This window comes from Pristiophorus japonicus, chromosome 3 (genome assembly GCF_044704955.1).
Source record: "Pristiophorus japonicus isolate sPriJap1 chromosome 3, sPriJap1.hap1, whole genome shotgun sequence".
NCBI lineage: Eukaryota > Metazoa > Chordata > Chondrichthyes > Pristiophoridae > Pristiophorus > Pristiophorus japonicus.
Window position 1 is genome coordinate 68,785,652 of NC_091979.1, and position 23,009 is coordinate 68,808,660.

The window sequence follows — 23,009 nt, forward strand, 5'->3', positions numbered from 1 at the left end:
AGGATAAATCTGCTAAAAGATAAGTTCAGAATTAAGGTTACAGAAAGAATGATCAGTTCCTGTTGCAATGTAGGAAACATGGCAGCCAATTTGTGCACTGCAAGGTCCCACAAACAGCAATGTGATAATGACCAGATAATCTGGTTTTAGTGATGTTGGTTGAAGGATAAATATTGTAAAGGACACTGGGGAGAACTCCCCTGCTCTTGTTCAAAATATTATCATGGGATCTTTTACATCCACCTGAGAGGGCAGATGAGGCCTCGTTTTAATGTCTCATTCCAAAGACGGCACCTCTGATAGTGAAGCACTCCCTCAGTACTGCCCTGGATGTCAGCCTAGATTATGTGCTCAAGTTTCTGGAGTGGGACTTGAATTCACAACCGTCTGATTCCAAGTCGAGAGTGCTACCATCTGAGCCACAGCTGACACGAAAGCTCTATTTATTGGGATATTTTATTCCTACCTTTCTAAAATATGCTTGTTCCTCTAGGTGCCCAAGAAAGGCAGTGTCAGAGCAATCAGCCTCTACCAAGCGTATCACAACACCGTGCACCACATATTCCCACGGTGGTAATGACCAACACAGAATTGCAAGGAGAGGTCATATAGTGAGCTTCAGGATGGAGCAATTGTTGAAGCACAGAGCACTAATTAGGATGAGCAATTGCAGGTGAAGCAACATGTTCGCCTGAGGACAAACTCGAAAGCTTAACATCAGTGGTTCATGAAGGCTACTTGAGAGCATGTTAAGCAACCTTTTGTCATTTGAGATCATTTGTGCAGTGAAGCATGACCACCTGATTGAGTTCAGACCACTACCCCAGGTATCCCAGGGCTACCCTAGGGCTCTCTACAGTGCACCACCCCCGCCCCCCCACCATTCCACCCCCACTCCTCACCCATCTTCCAAGGCTGAGGCTCTAAGCTTAGGCTCAATCCATTTGGAGTAGGCGTCTACTACAACCAAAAACATTTTTCCCATGAAAGGACCTGCGTAGTCAACATGGATGCATGACCATGGCTTGGCGGACCAGGACCAGGGGCTAAGGGGGTCTTCCCTGGGTGCGTTGTCCAGCTGAGTACACGTGTTGCACCTGCGAACACAAAGTTTCAGGTCTGCATCTATCCCTGGCCACCAAATGTGTGACCTGGCAATTGCCTTCATCATGACAATGCCCGGGTGCTCATTGTGAAGTTCTCTGATAAAGACCTCTCTGCCCATCTGGGGCATGACTACACGGTTTCCCCACAGTAGGCAATCGGCCTGAATCGAGAGTTCATCCTTGCGCCTATGAAACAGTTTAAATTCCTCAGGGCATGCCCCGTACGTGGCTGCCCAGTCTCCATTCAGGACACATTTCTTAACTAAAAACAGTAGCGGGTCTTTATTTGTCCAGACTTTAATCTGATGAGCTTCAACAGCCATGACCATCTCGGCATCATGCTCAGTTGCCTCCACAGTGGTGGCTAGTGGGAGCCTGCTGACTGCATCGGCGCAGTTTTCAGTGCCCGGTCTGTGCCGAATTGTGTAGTCATAGGCGGCTAACGTGAGTGCCCACCTCTGTATGCGGGCCGATGCATCCGCATTTATGGCCTGTTGTCGGCCAAAAGGGACGTTAGGGGTTTGTGGTCTGTCTCCAGCTCAAATTTCCTGCCAAACAGTTACTGGTGCATTTTTTTTACTGCATATATATGCTAGTGCTTCCGTTTCTACCATCCCGTAGCCCCTTTCTGCCCGGGACGGACATCTGGAGGCATAAGCTACCGGCTGTAACTGACCCTTGGCATTCACATGCTGCAACACACACCTGACACCATAGGACGACACATCGCACATTAAAACAAGTTTCTTACACGGGTCATATAACGTTAACAGTTTGTTGGAGCATAACAAATTGCGTGCTCTATCGAAAGCTCTTTCCTGGCTGTCCCCCCAGACCCAATTGCGAGCTTTGCGTCAGAGCACATGTAGCGGCTCTAACAGCGTGCTCAATTTGGGAAGAAAGTTACCAAAATAGTTCAGGAGCCCCAGGAATGAACGCAGCTCCGTTACAGGGTCGAGGTGCTCTCTGGATTGCTTCTGTTTTGGATGCAGTAGGTCTGATCCCGTCTGCTGCTACCATCATCTCCAGGAATTCTACCTCTGGAGCTAAGAAGACGCACTTCGCCTTTTTCAGTCGCAGCCCTACCCGGTCCAGTCTGCGTAGCACCTCCACCAGGTTGTGGAGGTGTTCTTCAGTATCGCGACCCGTGATGAGGATGTCGTCTTGAAAAACCACCGTCCTTGGAATCGACTTGAGGAGGCTTTCCATATTTCGCTGAAAGATCGCGGCGGCCGAACGAATCCCGAACGGACATCTGTTGTACTCAAACAACCCCTTGTGTGTCTTGATGGTGTCCAGCTTCTTCGACTCACTCGCCAGCTCCTGGGTCATGTAAGCTGAGGTCAGGTCCAATTTTGAAAAAAGTTTGCCACCAGATAGCTTCGCAAAGAGTCCTCCGCGCTTGGTAGCAGGTACTGGTCTTGGAGTGACACCCGATTGATTGTGGCCTTGTAATCACCACATATCCTGACCCATCCGCCTTGAGCACCGGTACGATCGGGCTCGCCCAGTCACTGAATTTGACTGGCGAGATGATGCCTTCCCTCAGCAGGCGGTCCAATTCGCATTCTATCTTTTCCCGCATCACTTACGGCACCGCTCTGGCCTTGTGGTGTACTGGCCTGGCATCCGGGTTTATGTGAATCACTACCTTGGCCCCCATGAAAGTGCCGATGCCAGGTTGAAATAATGAGTCAAATTTGTCCAGGACCTGTGAGCATGATACTCGCTCCACAGAAGAAATTGCATTGACATCGCCCCATTTCCAGTTCATGACAGCAAGCCAACTCCTCCCCAGTAGTGCGGGATTCAATCCAGAGTGGAAACCTGTTCTCCAGACCTTTGTGGGCCACGACTACCGTGGTGCTGCCTAGCACCAGAATGATCTCCTTTGTATATGTCCGTAGCTGTGCATCAATCAGCAATAATTTTGGCCTCCTGGCCTTGGACACCCACAACCTTTCGAACTGTTTGATACTCATCAGGGACTGACTGGTCCCCGTGTCTAGCTCCATTAATACTGGGATGCCATTGAGGAGCACTTCCATCATTATCGGTGACGTCCTGGTATATGAACTGTATATGTGCTCCACAAGAACTCGCTGAACTTCAGCTTCCAGCGATTTCCCCCAGTATTCATTTGGCCTCGTAGGGCTTACATCGGGTCCGTCCGTCCTCGTATATCAACCTGGCTGCAGGCTTCCTGCAAATACGCGCCAAGTGACCGCTGACGTTGCAGTTTCTGGAGGTATATTGCTGATACCTGCAAGCTCTGGCTGGGTGTTTGCCTCCACACCTCCAGCATGAGCTGGAGGCCCCGTTGTTGGAAACAAAAGGTCCATTACCAGTCGATCGTCTCTGACTCTCTCTGTAACTGTCCTTAAGCGCACCATTAACAGGTGTTGATGGCCCCATTACTGGCCGCATTGTCCATTGCGATGGCATGAATCGCCGTTCAGCTGGCCATTGTCTCTGTTGAATTCCCCCTTTGGGTTCGACTACATGCTGGGGCATGTCCGATTACCCTTGTCTGCCTAGAGAACTGTGTGCCACGTTAACAATGTTGACTCCCTGGTCGTTTGCTGCATTTGAGCCAAGATTTTTGTCATACATCATTCTGGTCTCTTCCTCCCCTGAGATAAATGTCTGGGCTATCAGAGCCGCCGCTTCCAAGGTCAAGTTTCCTGACCAGCCAGGATCCTGTGCTATTACTTGTAACAAGTTGCGTCCTCAATGGGAGCTGGTTGGCTGTTCCCGGGGAGATGCAAGATGAAATTAAGCCGTTTCACCGATGCCAAGATGAAATGTCCATCCAGTCGGATTGACTCTTATGGGGTAATCGCATGGTTTTGCCAAAAAAAGGCAGGGAAACTTTTATACGCGACCTACACAATACCCAACCAGGCATAGTCATGATGAAGGCTATAGCCAGGTCGCATGTTTGGTCGCCCGGCATTGACGCGGACTTAGAGTCGTGCATACACCAGCGCAACACGTGCTCACAATTGAGCAATGCACCAAGGGAGGCTTCATTGAGTCTGTGTTCATGGCCCTCCAAACCGTGGTCCAGGATCCATGTAGATTTTGCTGACCCCTTTCTCAGAAAGATGTTTTTAGTTGTAGTGGATGCTTACTCTAAATGGATTGAGTGCGTAATCAAGTCATCCAGCACATCCACTGCCACCATTGAAAGCCTCCAGGCTATGTTCACCACCAAGACTTGCCCGACGTCCTTGTCAGTGACAATGGACCGTGTTTCACAAGCTCAGAATTCAACGAGTTTATGACCCGCAATGGCATCAAGCATGTCAGGTCTGCCCCGTTTAAGCAGTCAAGTGGAACGGGCAGTCCAAACTATCAAGCAGAGCTTGAAACGCGTGACGGAAGTCTCCTTGCAGACCCGCTTAACTCGGGTTCTGCTCAGCTACCGGACATGGGGTTCCCCCTGCAGAATTGTTAATGAAGAGAGCCCTCAAAACCAGGCTCTCTCTAGTCCACCCGGATCTAAATGATCATGTGGAAACCTAGCGTCACCGGCAAAAGATATACCACGATCGCGCGGCTGTATTGCGTGACATTGATGTTAATGACCCTGTGTTTGTCCTTAATTACGGTCATGGTCCTAAATGGTCGCTGGCACTGTCTTGGCCAAGAAGGGGAATAGAGTGTTTATAGTCAAACTATTGAATGGACAAACGTGCAGAAAGCATTTGGATCAGACCAAACTGTGGTTCACTGACAACCAGGAACAACCTGAAGAGGACATCACCACCATCGATCCACCAGCACACACCCAACCAGCAATCGACCTCACTGTCAATCAAGAGGATAAACCCACCATTCCCAACAGTCCTGTCAGACCAGCCGCGCCACAGTGCAGCAATGGTCCGACCAACTCACCCATGCCAGAATTTGAACTCAGACGATCAACCAGGGAGCATAGGGCCCCGGATCGTCTCAACTTGTAAATAATTTGTATCAAAGACTTTGGGGGGGGGAGCGATGTTATGTATGTAAACATTGTAACTGTGTAAGACTTGCCACCGGAGGGCGCAACTGTTGCAGGCCCAAGGGTCACCTGCACACCTCGAGCAAGGTTGCTGCCATGCTGCTTAGGCACTCTGGAGTTGTATTAAAGAGAGTAAGGTCACATCAGTTTTAGCTCACAGTACTCAGTCTTGTGGAGTTCTTCCATACCAAACAGCCTGTATAAATGATTACAGTGCTTTTGGTGATGTTCAAATGTCTCTTTTGTTCCAAATGATTTCTGCATATTCATTAGGAATCCATCAGTGCAGGCTAGGCAGCGTAAAGTTTATACAGTCCCTACCACACGTGAGGTAAGTGGTTGAATGGATCGCTTGTGTTTGAATGTTACTAACAGAAGGCTTCTTATGATTTAAAGAAAAACAGGAAGGGCTAAAAATTCGATTGCATAATGTCTGTTGTTCGGGCGCCACGGATGCCGCTTTGGGTCGAAAATGCTGTACGAGTCACGCGTGTGCGCGCACAATTCTGGTGTGGATTGCAGTGGACACCATCTTGGTGAGGGCACTGGCATCGGCACTGGGAGTGTGTGCCAGAAGTATGTAGAGTAGGCAGCTCGTGATGTCAATCAGTGTGCAACACTGATTTGATACCAGTGCTGCCATATTCGTCCTCAATGGTGGACGTAACCTCGCGCAGCTGAACATGCATTCAGCAGCTGCAAGGATCCGTTACCAGTGATATTTAAAGTGATCATCAACCACTCTCAGCTCAGTTCCTAATTCATTTTTACTGACTTTGTGTAAGTTTGTGGAAGTGTTTTGAGCTTTCTAAAGTTGTTTATAGAGTTGGTGAGGTGACAGAGAGTGGTGCTGCAAGTGGAGAAGGCCTTGCTTCTGACTTCAAGGGTTCTGGTCAGACCACTTCCTTCAGTAATGGGTGCTGTAGTTGACATCTGCCTTGGTCACATCTGCATGACAGGGAGATGGAGCAGAGGCAGTGGAGAAGAATACAAGCTGCTCGCAGAGGGAGGTGAACGAGGGGGAGAAGGGCACTCAGCAGCAGGTCTTACCCACCTCGAGTCTTCCGAGAGCAATTGTCTTACCTCAACCTGAGCCAGCAGCATTGTGTGAGACATTTTAAGCAGGTGCTCATAGAACTTTGCCACCTCTTCCAACCAGACCTGCAGCCTCACACCACTAAGAACTGCACTGCCAGTGGCCTGAATTTATTTGTGCGGGGTCCTTCTTGGCTGGAGCAGGCCACATCTGTAACATCGCCTAGTTCACCATCCACTGCTGCATAAGAGAGGTGATATTGCTCTTTATGCCAGGGGAGGGGACTTCATTGTCTTCTCTCTGACCAGAGAGAAGCAGGTGGAGTGTGCATGTGGCTTGATAGGATAGCGGGTATCCTCATGGTGTAGGGCGCCATCAACTGTTGTGCCATCATTAATGTCTTCCTCACCTACCCTTTACGAGTTGCAGACTGCCTTTAAGTAGTGCAGGCCAACTTTAATTGGTGCCAGCCTTGCACAAACACAGTCTGACAATTTAGAGACAGTGGAGGGGTTGAAAGAGGTGGTAGTAAGGTGGAAACTGATGCTGTGTTTTTTGGATGATGTCGCTGAGGAGCAGTATGCAGATGAGAAATAGGAGGGGGCCAAGGATAGATCCTTGGGGGACACCAGAAGTAACAATGCAGGAGCGGGTGAGAAGCCATTGCAGGTGATTCTCTAGACAAATAAGAATGGAACCAGATGAGTGCAGTCCCACCCAGCTGGCTGACGGAGAGGCGTTGGAGGAGAATGATGTGGTCAAACATGTCAAAGGCTGCAGACAAGTCAAGAAGGACGCGGGGTATTGAGATTTGCTTAGCTCTAGTCTTTCAAATAATCAGGTTCGCATGTAAACCAATATGATGGGTATATTGTGTTTAATCGGAGTTTAAGACGGAATATATCACCAGTTATACAGCAAAAACATACAACCGTGACAAAGAGCTGGTACCGGACAGAGCTGGCATGCGTGAACAAGTCGTCGTCTTCATTCTCCTCCTTGTCTCACGTGTGTTTCTCTCTCTTCTTGAACTATCCAAGAGTGTTAGACTAGGGTCAGCATGGGTCCACTTGAAAGAGTGTTAGACCACCTGATCCACTCTTGGGAACTCCTCGCTGCACGGTCTGCCAAAGGGTTCTTTATCTTTTCCTTTTATTCTCTTTTTAGGGGTGGGCCCCGAGGTAGAATAATGGACAGGACCATAAAACACAGTGCTCAATGGGACATCGAGTTCTTTGCTGTCCTTCTCGACCTGTCTGCAGCCTTTGACACGGTTGACCACACCATCCTCCTCCAGCTGGGTGGGACTGCACTCGCCTGGTTCCATTCTTATCTATCTAATCATAGCCAGAGAATCACCTGCAATGGCTTCTCACCCCGCTCCCGCATTGTTACCTCTGGTGTCTCCCAAGGATCTATCCTTGGCCCCCTTCTATTTCTCATCTGCACACAGCCCCTCAGCGACATCATCCGAAAAACACTTGCAGATGAAGACCCTCCCTCAAGGAAGGGTCTTCAACCATTACACAGCTTTTCTTGTTTATATGTTTTAAAGGCCAATCCATTTATCTGGACCCTCTTATCTCGTCCGCCCTGTCCTCCCAAAGCTATCTCATCCTGTCTTGTTTCCTCGCTGGCCTGGAGTCAGTAGCCCATACACACCAAGCTTGGCCTTCAGACGCCTTAAATCAGAGACCTAATTGTTCGTAACTGCTAAAATCAGTTATTTATGTTACATGCAGCTGGTATGTACACTAGCTATTTCATTTCACTATTAAACAATTGTACCATAAAATTAATCATTAAATTCTATTCTACTCTTTTCTATTCTTACACACTAGTTAACTTATGCATCTTGGCAAGCAATTCTGTTAAACAAACTCCAATTCCTAACTTAGCATTATAATATGGTTATTAGCAATAATGGAAGAAACAACGGTTGGGCCTTCATTGATCAAATTAAAAGTATATTAAACAAAGTCAAAACCCTAACTCACAAGCAACAGACAGCTCAGCCTGGCAAGACCGAGGTCATGCTATTGGGCCCCTATGTGGGATGTTATGCATCCTCTAATCTAGCTAATTAAAAATTGCCTGCCGCCCATTTGGGGTGCACAATTTGAATTAAATGCATAATTAGCGACCAGCGAGATGGGCGCTAAATGTCGCTGAATTGGTGTCTTTGTCTGAAAAAAACGTTCGGGTTGGTATCGGAGGTGTGATTAGCCTCCATGGGAGATAGCAGGCATTATTGCGACGCGTCACAATGTCTATCCCCTCCTTTTAAAGGGGAGGGCCACTGTGAACTCTGTAACCACTTTCATGGTGCCCACTGGGCTACCAGGGAGGGTTTCGGCCAGGCCAGCAGCCCGGCACCCAAGAGGGGGTGCCAGGCTGCATGTTGGTGGCTCGGCCGAACTATTGGCTGCTATTGTCAGGCCGACTGCAAAGTTGGCTGACAGAAAAGATGGCAGCTGCGGCGCAGTGCCCTCCCCTTTAAGGTTGGCCAGGTCGCCCCAGCCACGAAAACTTCCTGGCCCACGAAGCTTTCGTTGGCATTGCACCACGCCAATCTCATATCCCGTGGGGCAATTTCCCTCGCAGGGCGCAAAGGGATTGGCGCAATGCGATAAGGGGTCAACACGCCCGCCGTGTATGCCCCCGCCTGGGGCGAAACGTAAGGGGCACAGCGCAAACCTGTTTTCGCCTGCGGTATCCCGGGGGCAATTCTGGGCGGGTCATTTTCGCCACCGATCCCTGTGCAATAAATCATGAGTGCCCCATTAGTGCCTCCGAGGGGCGCTAATGGGGCTATAAAAAGGGACAATTTCTGCCTCACTGTCTCAAATCCCAATGCAAGTTTTCCTAGGAAAATGAAACGTGCACAGTTTCAGTAAGACATTAACCCCTTACTTGTCTCAAGCAGAAACATACAATCATTTAAACACAGTATTATTCGCGTCACAGTTTCATTCGCATAACCGTATATTTTTAGGGATCCCTAATTTCTAACAGGAGGGATAGTTTACCTTTGTCTCAGTCACATAGGATATAATTTGTGACTTTCATAAGGGCTGTTTCACTGTTGTGGCAGGGTCGGAAACCTGATTGGAGGAATTCAAACATGGAGTTCCGGGAAAGATGGGCAGTTGGAGATGGGCTGGTAGTTTGCAGGGATGGAAGGTCAAGGTTGTTTTGTTGAGGAGGGGGTGATGACAGCAGATTTGACGGAAAGGAACAATATCTGAGGAGAGAGAACGCGTTAACAATATCAGTTAACATGGGAGACAGGAAGGGAAGTTGCATGGCCAACAGTTTAGTGGAAATAGATGTCCAGGGAGCAGGAGGTGGAGTCTCATGGACAAGATGAGCTCTGAGAGGTCATGAGAGGAGATAGGAGAGAAACTGGAGAAGAGGTGAATGTTCAGGGCTAGGGCAGGGGCAAACCTTAGAGGAAATTTCCGCAGGTGGGCTCGAGGAAGGGAGTGAAGTGGCAGAGGCAGCTGATCGAATGGTCTCAAACATAGTGCAAAGAAGTCATCAGTAAGTAACCTTTAGCATTATTGTTGCGAAATTAAGTGTATCTAAGGGATAAGTCATGGCAGGAGAGCTCGGACACGTGTCATGCTGCTCCTGTACTATGTGGGAAGTCAGGGACGCTTCCGGTGTCCATGACGACTACGTTTGCGGGAAGTGTATCCACCTCCAGCACCTGACGGACCGCATTGCGGCACTGGAGCTGCGGGTGGATGAACTCTGGAGCATGCACAATGCTGAGAATGATGTGAATAGCACATTTAGCAAGTTGGTCTAACCGCAGGAAAAGGGTACACAGCCAGATAGGAAATGGAAGACCAACAGGAAGAGCAGTGCAAGGAAGGTAGTGCAGGGCTCCCCTGCGGTCATCCCCCTGCAAAACAGATACATTGCTTCGGGTACTGTTGAGGGGGATGACTCATCAGGGGAAGGCAGCAGCAGCCAAGTCCATGGCACCGTGGATGGCTCTGCTGCACAGGAGGGCAGGAAAAAGAGTGGGAGACGATAGTGGTAGGGGATTCAATTGTAAGGGGAATAGATAGACGTTTCTGCGGCCGCAACCGAGATTCCAGGATGGTATGTTGCCTCCCTGGTGCAAGGGCCAAGGATGTCTCGGAGCGGGTGCAGGACATTCTAAAAAGGGAGGGTGAACAGCCAGTTGTCGTGGTACATATAGGTACCAACGATATAGGTAAAAAATGGGATGAGGTCCTACGAGATGAATTTAGGGAGCTAGGAGTTAAATTAAAAAGTAGGACCTCAAAAGTAGTAATCTCAGGATTGCTACCAGTGCCACGTGCTAGTCAGAGTAGGACTCGCAGGATAGCTCAGATGAATACGTGGCTTGAGGAGTGGTGCAGCAGAGAGGGATTCAAATTCCTGGGAAATTGGACCCGCTTCTGGGGAGGTGGGACCAGTACAAACCGGACGGTCTGCACTTGGGCAGGACCGGAACCAATGTCCGAGGGGGAGTTTTTGCTAGTGCTGTTTGGGAGGAGTTAAACTAATATGGCAGGCGGGTGGGAACCTATGCAGGGAGACAGAGGGAAATAGAATGGAGATAGAAGCAAAAGATAGAAAGGAGAATAGTAAAAGTGGAGGGCAGAGAAACCCAAGGCAAAAATCAAAAAGGGACACTTTACAGCAAAATTTTAAAGGGTCAAAGTTTGTTGAAAAGACAAGCCTGAAGGCTCTGAGCCTCAATGCGAGGAGTATTCGGAATAAGGTGGACGAATTAACTGTGCAGATAGCAGTTAATGGATATGATGTGATTGGCATCACAGAGACATGGCTCCAGGGTGACCAAGGCTGGGAACTCAACATCCAAGGGTATTCAGCATTTAGAAAGGATAGACAGAAAGGAAAAGGAGGCGGGGTGGCGTTGCTGGTTAAAGAGGAAATTAATGCAATTATAAGGAAGGACATTAGCTTGGATGATGTGGAATCAGTATGGGTGGAGCTACGGAATACCAAAGGGCAGAAAATGCTAGTGGGAGTTGTATGTAGACTACCGAATAGTAGTAGTGAGGTTGGGGACAGCATCAAACAAGAAATTAGGGATGTGTGCAATAAAGGAACAGCAGTAATCATGGGCGACTTTAATCTACATATTGATTGGACTAACCTAACTGGTAGCAATGCGGTGAGGAGGATTTCCTGGATGGTTTTCTAGACCAATATGTCGAGGAACCCAACCAGAGAACTGGCCATCCTAGACTGGGTGATGTGTAATGAGAAGGGACTAATTAGCAATCTTGTTGTGCGAGGACCCTTGGGGAAGAGTGACCATAGTATGGTAGAATTCTTTATTAAGATGGTGAATGACAAAGTTAATTCAGAAACTAGGATCCTGAACTTAAGGAAAGGTAACTTGATGGTAAGAGGCGCAAATTGGCTAGATTAGACTGGCAAATGATACTTAAAGGGTTGACGGTGGATATGCAATGGCAAACCTTTAAAGATCATATGGATGAACTTCAACAATTGTACATCCCTGTCTGGAGTAAAAATAAAATGGGGTAGGTGGCTCAACCGTGGCTAACAAGGGAAATTAAGGATAGTGTTAATCCAAGGAAGAGGTGCACAAATTAGCCAAAAAAAATGCAATACCGGAGGACTGGGAGAAATTTAGAATTCAGCAGAGGAGGACAAAGGGTTAAATTAAGAGGGGGAGAATAGAGTACGAGAGGAAGCTTGCCGGAAGCATAAAAACTGACTGCAAAACCTTCTATAGATATCTGAAGAGAAAAAGATTAGTGAAGACAAACATAGATCCCTTGCAGTCAGATTCGGGTGAATTTATAATGGGGAACAAAGAAATGGCAGTCCAATTGAACAAGTACTTCGGTTCTGTCTTCTCAACGGAAGACAAAAATAACCTTCCGGATGTACTAGGGGACCGAGGGTCTAGTGAGAAGGAGGAATTGAAGGATATCCTTATTAGGCCGGAAATTGTGTTGGGGAAATTGACGGGATTGAAGGCCGATAAATCCCCAAGGCCTGATAGTCTACATCCCAGAGTACTTAAGGAAGTGGCCCTAGAAATAGTGGATGCATTGGTGATCATTTTCCAACAGTCTATCGACTCTGGATCAGTTCCTATGGACTGGAAGGTTACTAATGTAACACCACTTTTTAAAAAAGGAGGGAGAGAGAAAGCGTGTAATTATAGACCGGTTAGCCTGACATCAGTAGTGGGGAAAATGTTGGAATCAATCATTAAGGATGAAATAGCAACGCATTTGGAAAGCAGTGATAGGATTGGTCCAATTCAGCATGGATTTATAAAAGGGAAATCATGCTTGCAAATCTTCTGGAATTTTTTGAGGATATAATTAGTAGAGTGGACAAGGGAAAACCAGTGGATGTGGTGTATTTGGACTTTCAAAAGGCTTTTGACAAGCTCCCACACAAGAGATTGGTGTGCAAAATCAAAACGCATGGTACTGGGGGTAATGTACTGACGTGGATAGAGAACTGGTTGGCAGACAGGAAGCAGAGAGTCGGGATAAACGGGTCCTTTTCAGAATGGTAGACAGTGACGAGTGGAGTGCCGTAGGGCTCAGTGCTGGGAACCAGCTCTTTACAATATATATTAATGATTTAGATGATGGAATTGAGTGTAATATCTCCAAGTTTGCAGATGACACTAAACTGGGTGGTGGTGTGAGCTGGGAGGAGGCTGCTAAGAGGCTGCAGGGTAACTTGGACAGGTTAGGCGAGTGGGCAAATACATGGCAAATGCAGTATAATGTGGATAAATGTGAGGTTATCCACTTTGGGGGCAAAAACACGAAGGCGGAATATTATCTGAATGGTGGCAGATTAAGAAAAGGGGAAGTGCAGCGAGACCTGGGTGTCATGGTTTATCAGTCATTGAAGGTTGGCATACAGTTACAGCAGGTGCTGAAGAAGGCAAATGGTATGTTGGCCTTCATAGCAAGGGGCTTTGAGTATAGGAGCAGTCTTACTGCAGTTGTACAGGGCCTTGGTGAGGCCCCACCTGGAATATTGTATTCAGTTTTGGTCTCCTAATCTGAGGAAGGACGTTCTTGCTATTGAGGGAGTGCAGCGAAGGTTCACCAGACTGATTCCAGGGATGGCTTGACTGGCGTATGAGGAGAGACTGGATCAACTGGGCCTTTATACACTGGATATTAGAAGGATGAGAGGGGATCTCATAGAAACATATAAGATTCTGACGGGTTAGAGGCGGGAAGAATGTTCCCGATGTTGGGGAAGTCCAGAACCAGGAGACACAGTCTTAGGATAAGGGGCTGGCCATTTAGGACTGAGATGAGGAGAAACTTCTTCACTCAGAGAGTTGTGAACCTGTGGAATTCCCTGCCGCAGAGAATGTTGATGCCAGTTCATTGGATATATTCAAGAGGGAGTTAGATATGGCTCTTACGGCTAAAGGGATCAAGGGGTATGGAGAGAAAGCAGGAAAGGGGTACTGAAGGAATGATCAGCCATGATGTTATTGAATGGTGGTGCATGCTTGAAGGGCCGAATGGCCTACTCCTGCACCTATTTTCTATGTTTCTATGAGCTCCTCGCACTTATTGTTCGAGGGAAGGGTGGAGGACTCAGGGGAGAGGTGTTAAAGAAGACGGTTTGCACTGGAGAAAAGAAGCTGGTAGTTATCTTTGCATTCCAGGATGATCCTGGAATAGTTAGAATTTTTGGCAGACGAGAGGTTAATGAGATGCAAGGTACCTATTGAAGTGCCTGAAATAGCACTTAATACATTATAAGCGCTAGTAAAAGATCCTCTCGGAATGAATGACCACAGTATGGTTGAATTTGTAATACAGATTGAGGGTGAGGAAGTTGTGTCAGAAACGAGCGTACCATGCTTAAACAAAGGGGACTACAGTGGGATGAGGGCAGAGTTGGCTAAAGTAGACTGGAAATACAGACTAAACAGTGGCACAATTGAGGAACAGTGGAGGACTTTTAAGGAGCTCTTTCATAGTGCGCAACAAAAATATATTCCAGTGAAAAAGAAGGGCGGTAAGAGAAGGGATAACCAGCCGTGGATAACCAAGGAAATAAAGAAGTGTATCAAATTAAAGACCAATGCGTATAAGGTGGCCAAGGTTAGTGGAAAACTAGAAGATTGGGAAAATTTTAAACAACAGCAAAGAATGACTAAAAAAGCAATAAAGAAAGGAAAGATAGATTACGAAGGTAAACTTGCGCAAAACATAAAAACAGATAGTAAAAGCTTTACCGATATATATGAAACGGAAAAGAGTAACTAAAGTAAATGTTGGTCCCTTGGAAGATCAGAAGGGGTATTTAATAATGGGAAATGTGGAAATGGCTGAGACATTAAACAATTATTCTGCTTCGGTCTTCACAGTGGAAGACACAAAAACCATGCCAAAAATTGCTGGTCACAGGAATGTGGGACGGGAGGACCTTGAGACAATCACTATCACTAGGGGGGTAGTGTTGGACAGGCTAATGGGACTCAAGGTAGACAAGTCCCCTGGTCCTGATGAAATGCATCCCAGGGTATTAAAAGAGTTGGCGGAAGTTATAGCAGATGCATTCGTTATAATCTACCAACATTCTCTGGACTCTGGGGAGGTACCAGCGGATTGGAAAGCAGCTAATGTAATGCCTCCGTTTAAAAAAGGGGGCAGACAAAAGGCAGGTAACTATAGGCCGGTTAGTTTAACATCTGTAGTGGGGAAAATGCTTGAAACTATCATTAAGGAAGAAATAGCGGGACATCTAGATTGGAATAGTGCAATCAAGCAGACGCAGCATGGATTCATGAAGGGGAAATCATGTTTAACTAATTTACTGGAATTCTTTGAGGATATAACGAGCATGGTGGATAGAGGTGTACCGATGGATGTGGTGTATTTAGATTTCCAAAAGGCATTCGGTAAGGTGCCACACAAAAGGTTACTGCAGAAGATAAAGGTACGCGGAGTCAGAGGAAATGTATTAGCATGGATAGAGAATTGGCTGGCGAACAGAAAGCAGAGAGTCGGGATAAATGGGTCCTTTTAGGGTTGGAAATCGGTGGTTAGTGGTGTGCCACAGGGATCGGTGCTGGGACCACAACTGTTTACAATATACATAGATGACCTGGAAGAGGGGACAGAGTGTAGTGTAACAAAATTTGCAGATGACACAAAGATTAGTGGGAAAGCGGGTTGTGTAGAGGACACAGAGAGGTTGCAAAGAGATTTGGATGGGTTAAGCGAATGGGCTAAGGTTTGGCAGATGGAATACAATGTCGGAAAGTGTGAGGTCATCCACCTTGGGGAAAAAAAAACAGTAAAAGGGAATATTATTTGAATGGGGAGAAATTACAACATGCTGAGGTGCAGAGGGACCTGGGAGTCCTTGTGCATGAAACTCTTTTGAGTTTACCTGCAAAACATAAAAACATTAAACGGTGCCACCCGACCTGGGTGACACTCCAGACATTTACAAGGCCCTTTTTTCCCCCCCCCCCCCCTTTTTTTGTTGTTTTTTTTGTTTTTTTTTTGGGCACTAAAATCACAATTTTCCCCAGTGCCCCCTATAAAAGGGAAGGGGGACACTAAAAGCACCGGCAATTAAGACAAATTAAACTTAAAAAACGTAAAATCAAATTAAAATTTGGTTGCCGGGCGTGATGATGCACTCCAGTCCCTCCGGTGCCTCCTTGTGCATGAATCCCAAAAAGTTAGTTTGCAGGTGCAGCAGGTAATCAGGAAGGCGAATGGAATGTTGGTCTTCATTGCGAGAGGGATGGAGTACAAAAGCAGGGAGGTCCTGCTGCAACTGTATAGGGTATTGGTAAGGCCGCACCTGGAGTACTGCGTGCAGTTTTAGTCACCTTACTTAAGGAAGGATATACTGGCTTTGGAGGGGGTACAGAGACGATTCACTAGGCTGATTCCGGAGATGAGGGGGTTACCTTATGATGATAGATTGAGTAGACTGGGTCTTTACTCGTTGGAGTTCAGAAGGATGAGGGGTGATCTTATAGAAACATTTAAAATAATGAAAGGGATAGACAAGATAGAGGCAGAGAGGTTGTTTCCACTGGTAGGGGAGAATAGAACTAGGGGGCACAGCCTCAAAATACGGGGGAGCTAATTTAAAACCGAGTTGAAAAGGAATTTCTTCTCCCAGAGGGTTGTGAATCTGTGGAATTCTCTGCCCAAGGAAGCAGTTGAGGCTAGCTCATTGAATGTATTCAAGTCACAGATAGATAGATTTTTAACCAATAAGAGAATTAAGGGTTACAGGGAGCGGGTGGGTAAGTGGAGCTGAGTCCACGGCCAGATCAGCCATGATCTTGTTGAATGGCGGAGCAGGCTCAAGGGGCTAGATGGCCTACTCCTGTTCCTAATTCTTATGTTCTTATAAGCGGCACCTTTGTAATTGACTCCTCTGGTACTGGAACATGTTTAACGGTACTTGCCCTGTATAGGTGACTGCCCATGATAAGTGTGGATGGTGAAAATGGTGGGCACTGTAAAAAGAAGGCTCTTGAATATGAAATATATTGGGCCCAAGTTTCCACATGATTTGCGCCTGATTTTTAGGAGCAACTGGTGGAGAACTGACTATCTTAGAAACCACAATTCTCCACATTTTTTTTTCTGCATTTCTAGTCAGTTAGAACAGTTCTACTTTGGAACAGAATTTTTTCTTCAAAAGGGGGCGTGTCCGGCCACTGACGCCTGATTTCAAAGTTTCCACAGTGAAAACGTACTCTAAACTAACTTAGAATGGAGCAAGTGAAGATTTTTGTAGAACTGAAAAAACCTGTTCTACACATTAAAAAATCAGGTGCAGGTTACAAATTAGGCGTCCAGAACGAGGTGGGGGGGGGGGGGGAGGGAAGTCATTAAATTCTACAATAAATCCTTATTTATACTTCTACAAATATTATACAAATAAATCCAACCTGAATAAACATTTATAAGCAACGACAAAATTAAATAAACCATCTTCCTACCTGTGTGAAAGTGCTTCAGGCACGGAGAATGCTGCAGTCAGCCTGAGGCGCCGTTCTTCCCGTGGGGGGGGGTGGGGGAGGAGGCACCCGTTCTTCCCGCGGGGGGGGGGGGGAGGAGGCGCCCGTTCTTTCCCGCGGGGGGGGGGGTGGGGGAGGAGGCGCCCGTTCTTCCCGCGGGGGGGGGGAGGAGGCGCCCGTTCTTCCCGCGAGTGGTGGGGGAGGTGCCCTTCTTCCCACGGGGGGGGGGGGGGAGGAAGCGCCCGTTCTTTTCCGCGGGGGGTGGAGGAGGCGCCCGTTCTTTTCCGCGGGGGGTGGAGGAGGCGCCCGTTCTTCCCGTGGGGGGGGTAGGAGGCGCCCGTTCTTCCCGCAGGGGGGGTAGGAGGCGCCCGTTCTTCCCGCGGGGGGGGGGGGAAGGAGACAGTGAGAAGGCTGCAAGTGCTGATGTGCTGATGGCAATGTGCTTTTATTAAAAAATTTTCAAAAATTAAACAGCTACAAAAAACTACAAAAATGGCCGAGTGCCAATGTTTTTTTCACACTGAGCGTGCGCGAACGCTCCAACGCGCACGGCAGCGTTGCCGGCAGGAAAAAAACTAATTTAAATAGTACCCGCCCCCTCCCACTTACAAAATAGGTGCGAGTGTAGGCTCCGCCCCCCTGGGCGCCGCGTCAGGCAGACAAGAGCTGCAGAACGCTCCAGAATCGCAAGTTTTTTTTTAGGTGCCGTTTTAGGCGCGAAAAGCCCGTTTTTTATCGTGTAGAAACTTGGGCCCGTTATTTCATATTGTATGGAACCTAACCAAAAGAACATTGCTTCGTGTGAGGTTTTGGTGCCTATAATATTAGTATGAGCAGTATTCTGGAATTCTGAATTAAAAAGAAAAGTTAATGTATAAAATCACTAAGTACCCCATTGAACTGGACCTGATGCACTGCCTTGTGGTCCACTCCATTGTAGCCTACTGGGCAATGTGGATTGAGGCATGAGGAAAAATAGTCCAGTCCAAGAAAATGATGGACTCTCAGAAATGCTTTAAAGTCTGGTTCCCATTTCCAGCCCACTGCCAGCAGCTTGTCAACAACAGCCTCCTTGTAAGTCACATGCGAAGCATTTAGAGCAAATTCCATGCCACTTGAACAAGATAACTGTTAAAGATAACTATTATCAGGTACTTACAGTATGCAATCTATGGAGTACTGTGTGCAGTTTTGGGCTCCACACTACAGGAAGGATGTTGAGACAATAAAGAGGGTGCAGTGCAGATTCATTAGGATGTTCAGATAATAATGAAGATGTTGGAGAGTGCTGGAGACACTCATTGGGTTGCGTGGCATCTGTGGAAAGAACAAGGGTCCATGCCCAAGGTGTCTTATCTATTCTCTCCACAGATGCTGCCTGACCTGCGGAGTGTCCTCAACTCTCTGTTTTTATTTCACTGGCATGCTTCCCGATATGAAGAAATATAAATATGACAAAAGCCTTGGAAAATTGGTGCTCATTTCATTAGAACAGAGGAGATTACAGAATAATTTAATGGACATGTTTAAAATTATGAAGGGAAGTAGATAGAAACTATCACGACAGAAAAAGTACTCGGTAAAATAATGGGACTAAAGGTGACACATCCCCTGGACCTGATGGCTTGCATCTCAGAGTCTTAAAAGAAGTGGCTGCAGAGATAGTGGATGCATTGGCTGTAAACTACCAAAGTTCCGTGGATTTGGAGAGGTCCCAGTGGATTGGAAAACCGCAAATGTAACGCCCCCATTTAAAAAAGGAGGCAGACAGAAAGCAGGAACCTATAGACCAGTTAGCCTAACATCTGTCGTTGGGAAAATGCTGGAGTCCATTATTAAGGAAGCAGTAGCAGGACATTTGGAAAAGCATAATTCGGTCAGGCAGAGTCAGCATGGTTTTATGAAAGGGAAATCATGTTTGACAAATTTGCTGGAGTTCTTTGAGGATGTAACGAGCAGGGTGGATAAAGGGGAACCAATGGATGTGGTGTATTTAGATTTCCAGAAGGCATTCGATAAGGTACCACATAAAAGGTTACTGCACAAGATAAAAACTCATGGATAGCGGACTGGCTAACTAACAGAAAACAGAGAGTCGTGATAAGTGGGTCATTTTCCGGTTGGCAAACGGTAACTAGTGGGGTGCCGCAGGGATCGGTGCTGGTACCTCCACTATTTACAATCTATATTAATGACTTGGATGAAGGGACCGAGTGTAATGTTGCCAAGTTTGCTGATGATACAAAGATAGGTGGGAAAACAAGTTGTGAGGATGTCACAAAAAATCTGCAATAGGATATAGACAGGCTAAGTGAATGGGCAAACATTTGGCAGATAGAGTATAATGGGGGAAAGTGTGAGGTTATCCACTTTGACAGGATAAATAAAAAAGCAAATTATTATTTAAATGGAGAGAAATTACAAAATGTTGTAGTACAGAGGGACCTGGGGGTTCTTGTGCATGAAACATAAAAAGTTAGCATGCAGGTATAGCAAGTAATCAGGAAGGCAAATGGAATGTTGGACTTTATTGCAAGGGGGATAGAGTATAAAAGAAGTGAAGTCCTGCTGCATCTGTACAGCGTATTGGTGAGACCACACCTGGAGTACTGCGTACAGTTTTGGTCTCCTTATTTAGGGAGGGATATACTTGCATTGAAGGCAGTTCAAAGAAGGTTCACTTGGTTGATTCCTGAGATGAGGGGATTGACTTTGAAGAAAGGTTGAGTAGGTAGAGCCTACACTCATTGGAGTTTAGAAGAATGAGAGGGGATTTTATTGAAACATATAAGATACTGAGGTGGCTCGACAAGGTAGATGCAGAGAGGATATTTCCACTCATGGGGGAATCTAGAACTAGGGGACATAGTTTAAGAATAAGGGGTCGCCCATTTAAAACTGAGATGAGGAGGAATTTCTTCTCTCAGAGGGTTGTAAATCTGTGGAATTCTCTGCCCCAGAGAGCTGTGGAGGCTGGGTTATTGAATATATTTAAGGTGGAGATGGACAGATTTTTCAATGATAAGGGAGTGAAGGGTTATGTGGAGCGGGCAGGGAAGTGGAGCTGAGCCCATGATCAGATCAGCCATGATCTTATTGAATGGCGGAGCAGGCTCGATGGGCCAAATGGCCTACTCCTGCTCTTATTTCCTATGTTCCTAAATAAACTGTTTCTAGTGGTTGAGAGATCTAGAATGAGGGGACATAGATATAAGATAAAATGTAATGAGTTAGGACAAAGAGCAGGAGAAACCTTTTTTTTACGGAGGTTGTGGAATGCAGTATAGAAGAATTGATGCAAAGAATAGGCTAGAAAGATGGTTGAAGGAAAGGGGCAAAGGGATATTAGAATAGGGAAGGCATATGGAATTAGGACAACTGCCATGTGGAGGATGAGCACCAGTTAGCATTGGTTGGGCGGATTAGCCTGTTTCCATATTGTAATTTCTATGTAAAAGGACAACACGACATATCAACCTGTAATCTGGAATCAGATTCCAGAGTAATCAACAACCCCAACCTTTCAGAACAGCTCACACACTACGACAACCTACTGTGTATACCCCACACACTGTGGTCCATAATTGTACCATATGTTAGTGCATTTTAAGCAAAGAACAATTGAAACAACAATTTTTTTAAAGTTATTTTATTTTAATAAGATTTATCAACTCTCCATGAATTTCTTTTCCACAGAGCTTGTGTCATCTTGGGTGTTATATTTCTTTTGTCAACCTTCTGCATTATTGGTAAAGCCATTCATGATCTTGCTACGAAGCTGCTTCCAGAAGTGGTAAGCTGAATCCTTAAGAGAATTTTTCTATGTTTTGCTATATTTGAACTGTTGGATAGTCAGCAAGTAACAAAAATCTGAACATTAATGGTGGGCATTGGGGAAAGAAGATGTCCATCAGAGACACTGGCCAGGAAATTCCTCAGGATCTGCTCCCTCCCTACTGGCATTACTTTGCCGGACGTGCTGCAAAGACTTACACAAGAAAATGGGATTTCCAACGCACTTCTGGGGCTGTTCTACGGAATTTCCCAGCCATTGCTTTGTCAGAATTCTTTGCAAGCTGTGGCGTGCAGTTTGATGATATAGCTGCAGTTTCAGATTTTCTTCTGCAGTCAGACAGGGACAAGAGCTCAATGAGTTCCTTTGAGAACACAGAGATTATACTCCTAAACTACACGAGATGAGTCATTCTTAATCAAGGTACCAAGACTACCCATGAGTTGACATGTGGTTTGAGTCAGGACATTCTAATTAGAGCAAAATAATTTTACAGTTCATACAGCTTGCATTACTTCCATAAATAATATACTATTGACTGGTATGAACAAAAACATTCTGATGATTGTTAATTTTTTTCCCAGTTTCTATTAAACATTGGTGTCTGATTTGAAGTAATGTAATTTTGAATGAGATTATAATTCTAAAGAATTTATTATATATGCCTCAGTTTTTAAATTTGTACAAATTATTTGTCTCATAGTTACCTGAAATATTAAAGGTATAAAAGCTGTTGCATTAGAACAGGTGTGTTACAATGGCTCTTTCATAAATATGTGGACACATAATCCATAAGCACTGCAGAAGTGCATGAGTTATGATGTATTACATAGAAACATAGAAACATAGAAAATAGGTGCAGGAGTAGGCCATTCGGCCCTTCGAGCCTGCACCACCATTCAATAAGATCATGGCTGATCATTCCCTCAGTATACCTTTCCTGCTTTCTCTCCACACCCCTTGATCCCCTTAGCCGTAAGGGCCATATCTACCTCCCTCTTGAATATATCCAATGAACTGGCATCAACAACTCTCTGCGGCAGGGAATTCCACAGGTTACCAACTCTCTGAGTGAAGAAGTTTCTCCTCATCTCAGTCCTAAATGGCCTACCCCTTATCCTAAGACTGTGTCCCTGGTTCTGGACTTCCCCAACATCGGGAACATTCTACCCGCATCTAACCTGTCCAGTCCCGTCAGAATCTTATATGTTTCTATGAATCCCCTCTAATCCTTCTAAACTCCAATGTATAAAGGCCCAGTTGATCCAGTCTCTCCTCATATGTCAGTCCTGCCATCCCGGGAATCAGTCTGGTGAACCTTCGCTGCACTCCCTTAATAGCAAGAACGTCCTTCCTCAGATTAGGAGACCAAAACTGAACACAATATTCCAGGTGAGGCCTCACCAAGGTCCTGTACAGCTGCAGTAAGACTTCCCTGCTCCTATACTCAAATCCCCTAGCTATGAAGGCCAACATACCATTTGCCTTCTTCACCGCCTGCTGTACCTGTAAGCCAACTTTCAATGACTGATGAACCATGACATCCAGGTCTCGTTGCACCTCCCCTTTTCCTAATCTGCTGCCATTCAGATAATATTCTGTCTTCACGTTTTTGCCCGCAAAGTGGATAACCTCACATTTATCCACATTATATTGCATCTGTCATGCATTTTCCCACTCACCTAACCTGTCCAAGTCACCCTGCAGCCTCCTAGCATCTCCCTCACAGCTCACACCACCACCCAGTTTAGTGTCATCTGCAAACTTGGAGATATTACACTCAATTCCTTCATCCAAATCATTGATGTATATTGTCAAGAGCTGGGGTCCCAGCACTGAGCCCTGCGGCACTTCACGAGTCACTGCCTGCCATTCTGAAAAGGACCCATTTATCCCGACTCTCTGCTTCCTGTCTGCCAACCAATTCCCTATCCACGTCAGTATATCACCCCCAATACCATGTGCTTTGATTTTGCACACCAATCTCTTGTGTGGGACCTTGTTAAAGGCCTTTTGAAAGTCCAAATACACCA

The 23,009-nt window shown here is 46.3% G+C and overlaps 1 protein-coding gene across 3 annotated transcripts in view; it reads left to right on the forward strand.

The window, feature by feature from the left end:
• The window catches only part of tmem163a (transmembrane protein 163a), a 324,264-nt gene that overhangs the window by 237,310 nt on the left and 63,945 nt on the right, over positions 1 to 23,009 (forward strand). For all 3 annotated transcript variants that reach the window (XR_011592649.1, XR_011592650.1, XM_070875430.1), the window contains exon 5: positions 20,880 to 20,976. Coding sequence is in view for 1 of the 3 variants with exons in the window: in XM_070875430.1 (XP_070731531.1) it covers positions 20,880 to 20,976 (97 nt within the window). In the remaining 2 variants the exon portion in view is untranslated. The remainder of the gene's footprint in view (positions 1 to 20,879; positions 20,977 to 23,009) is intronic.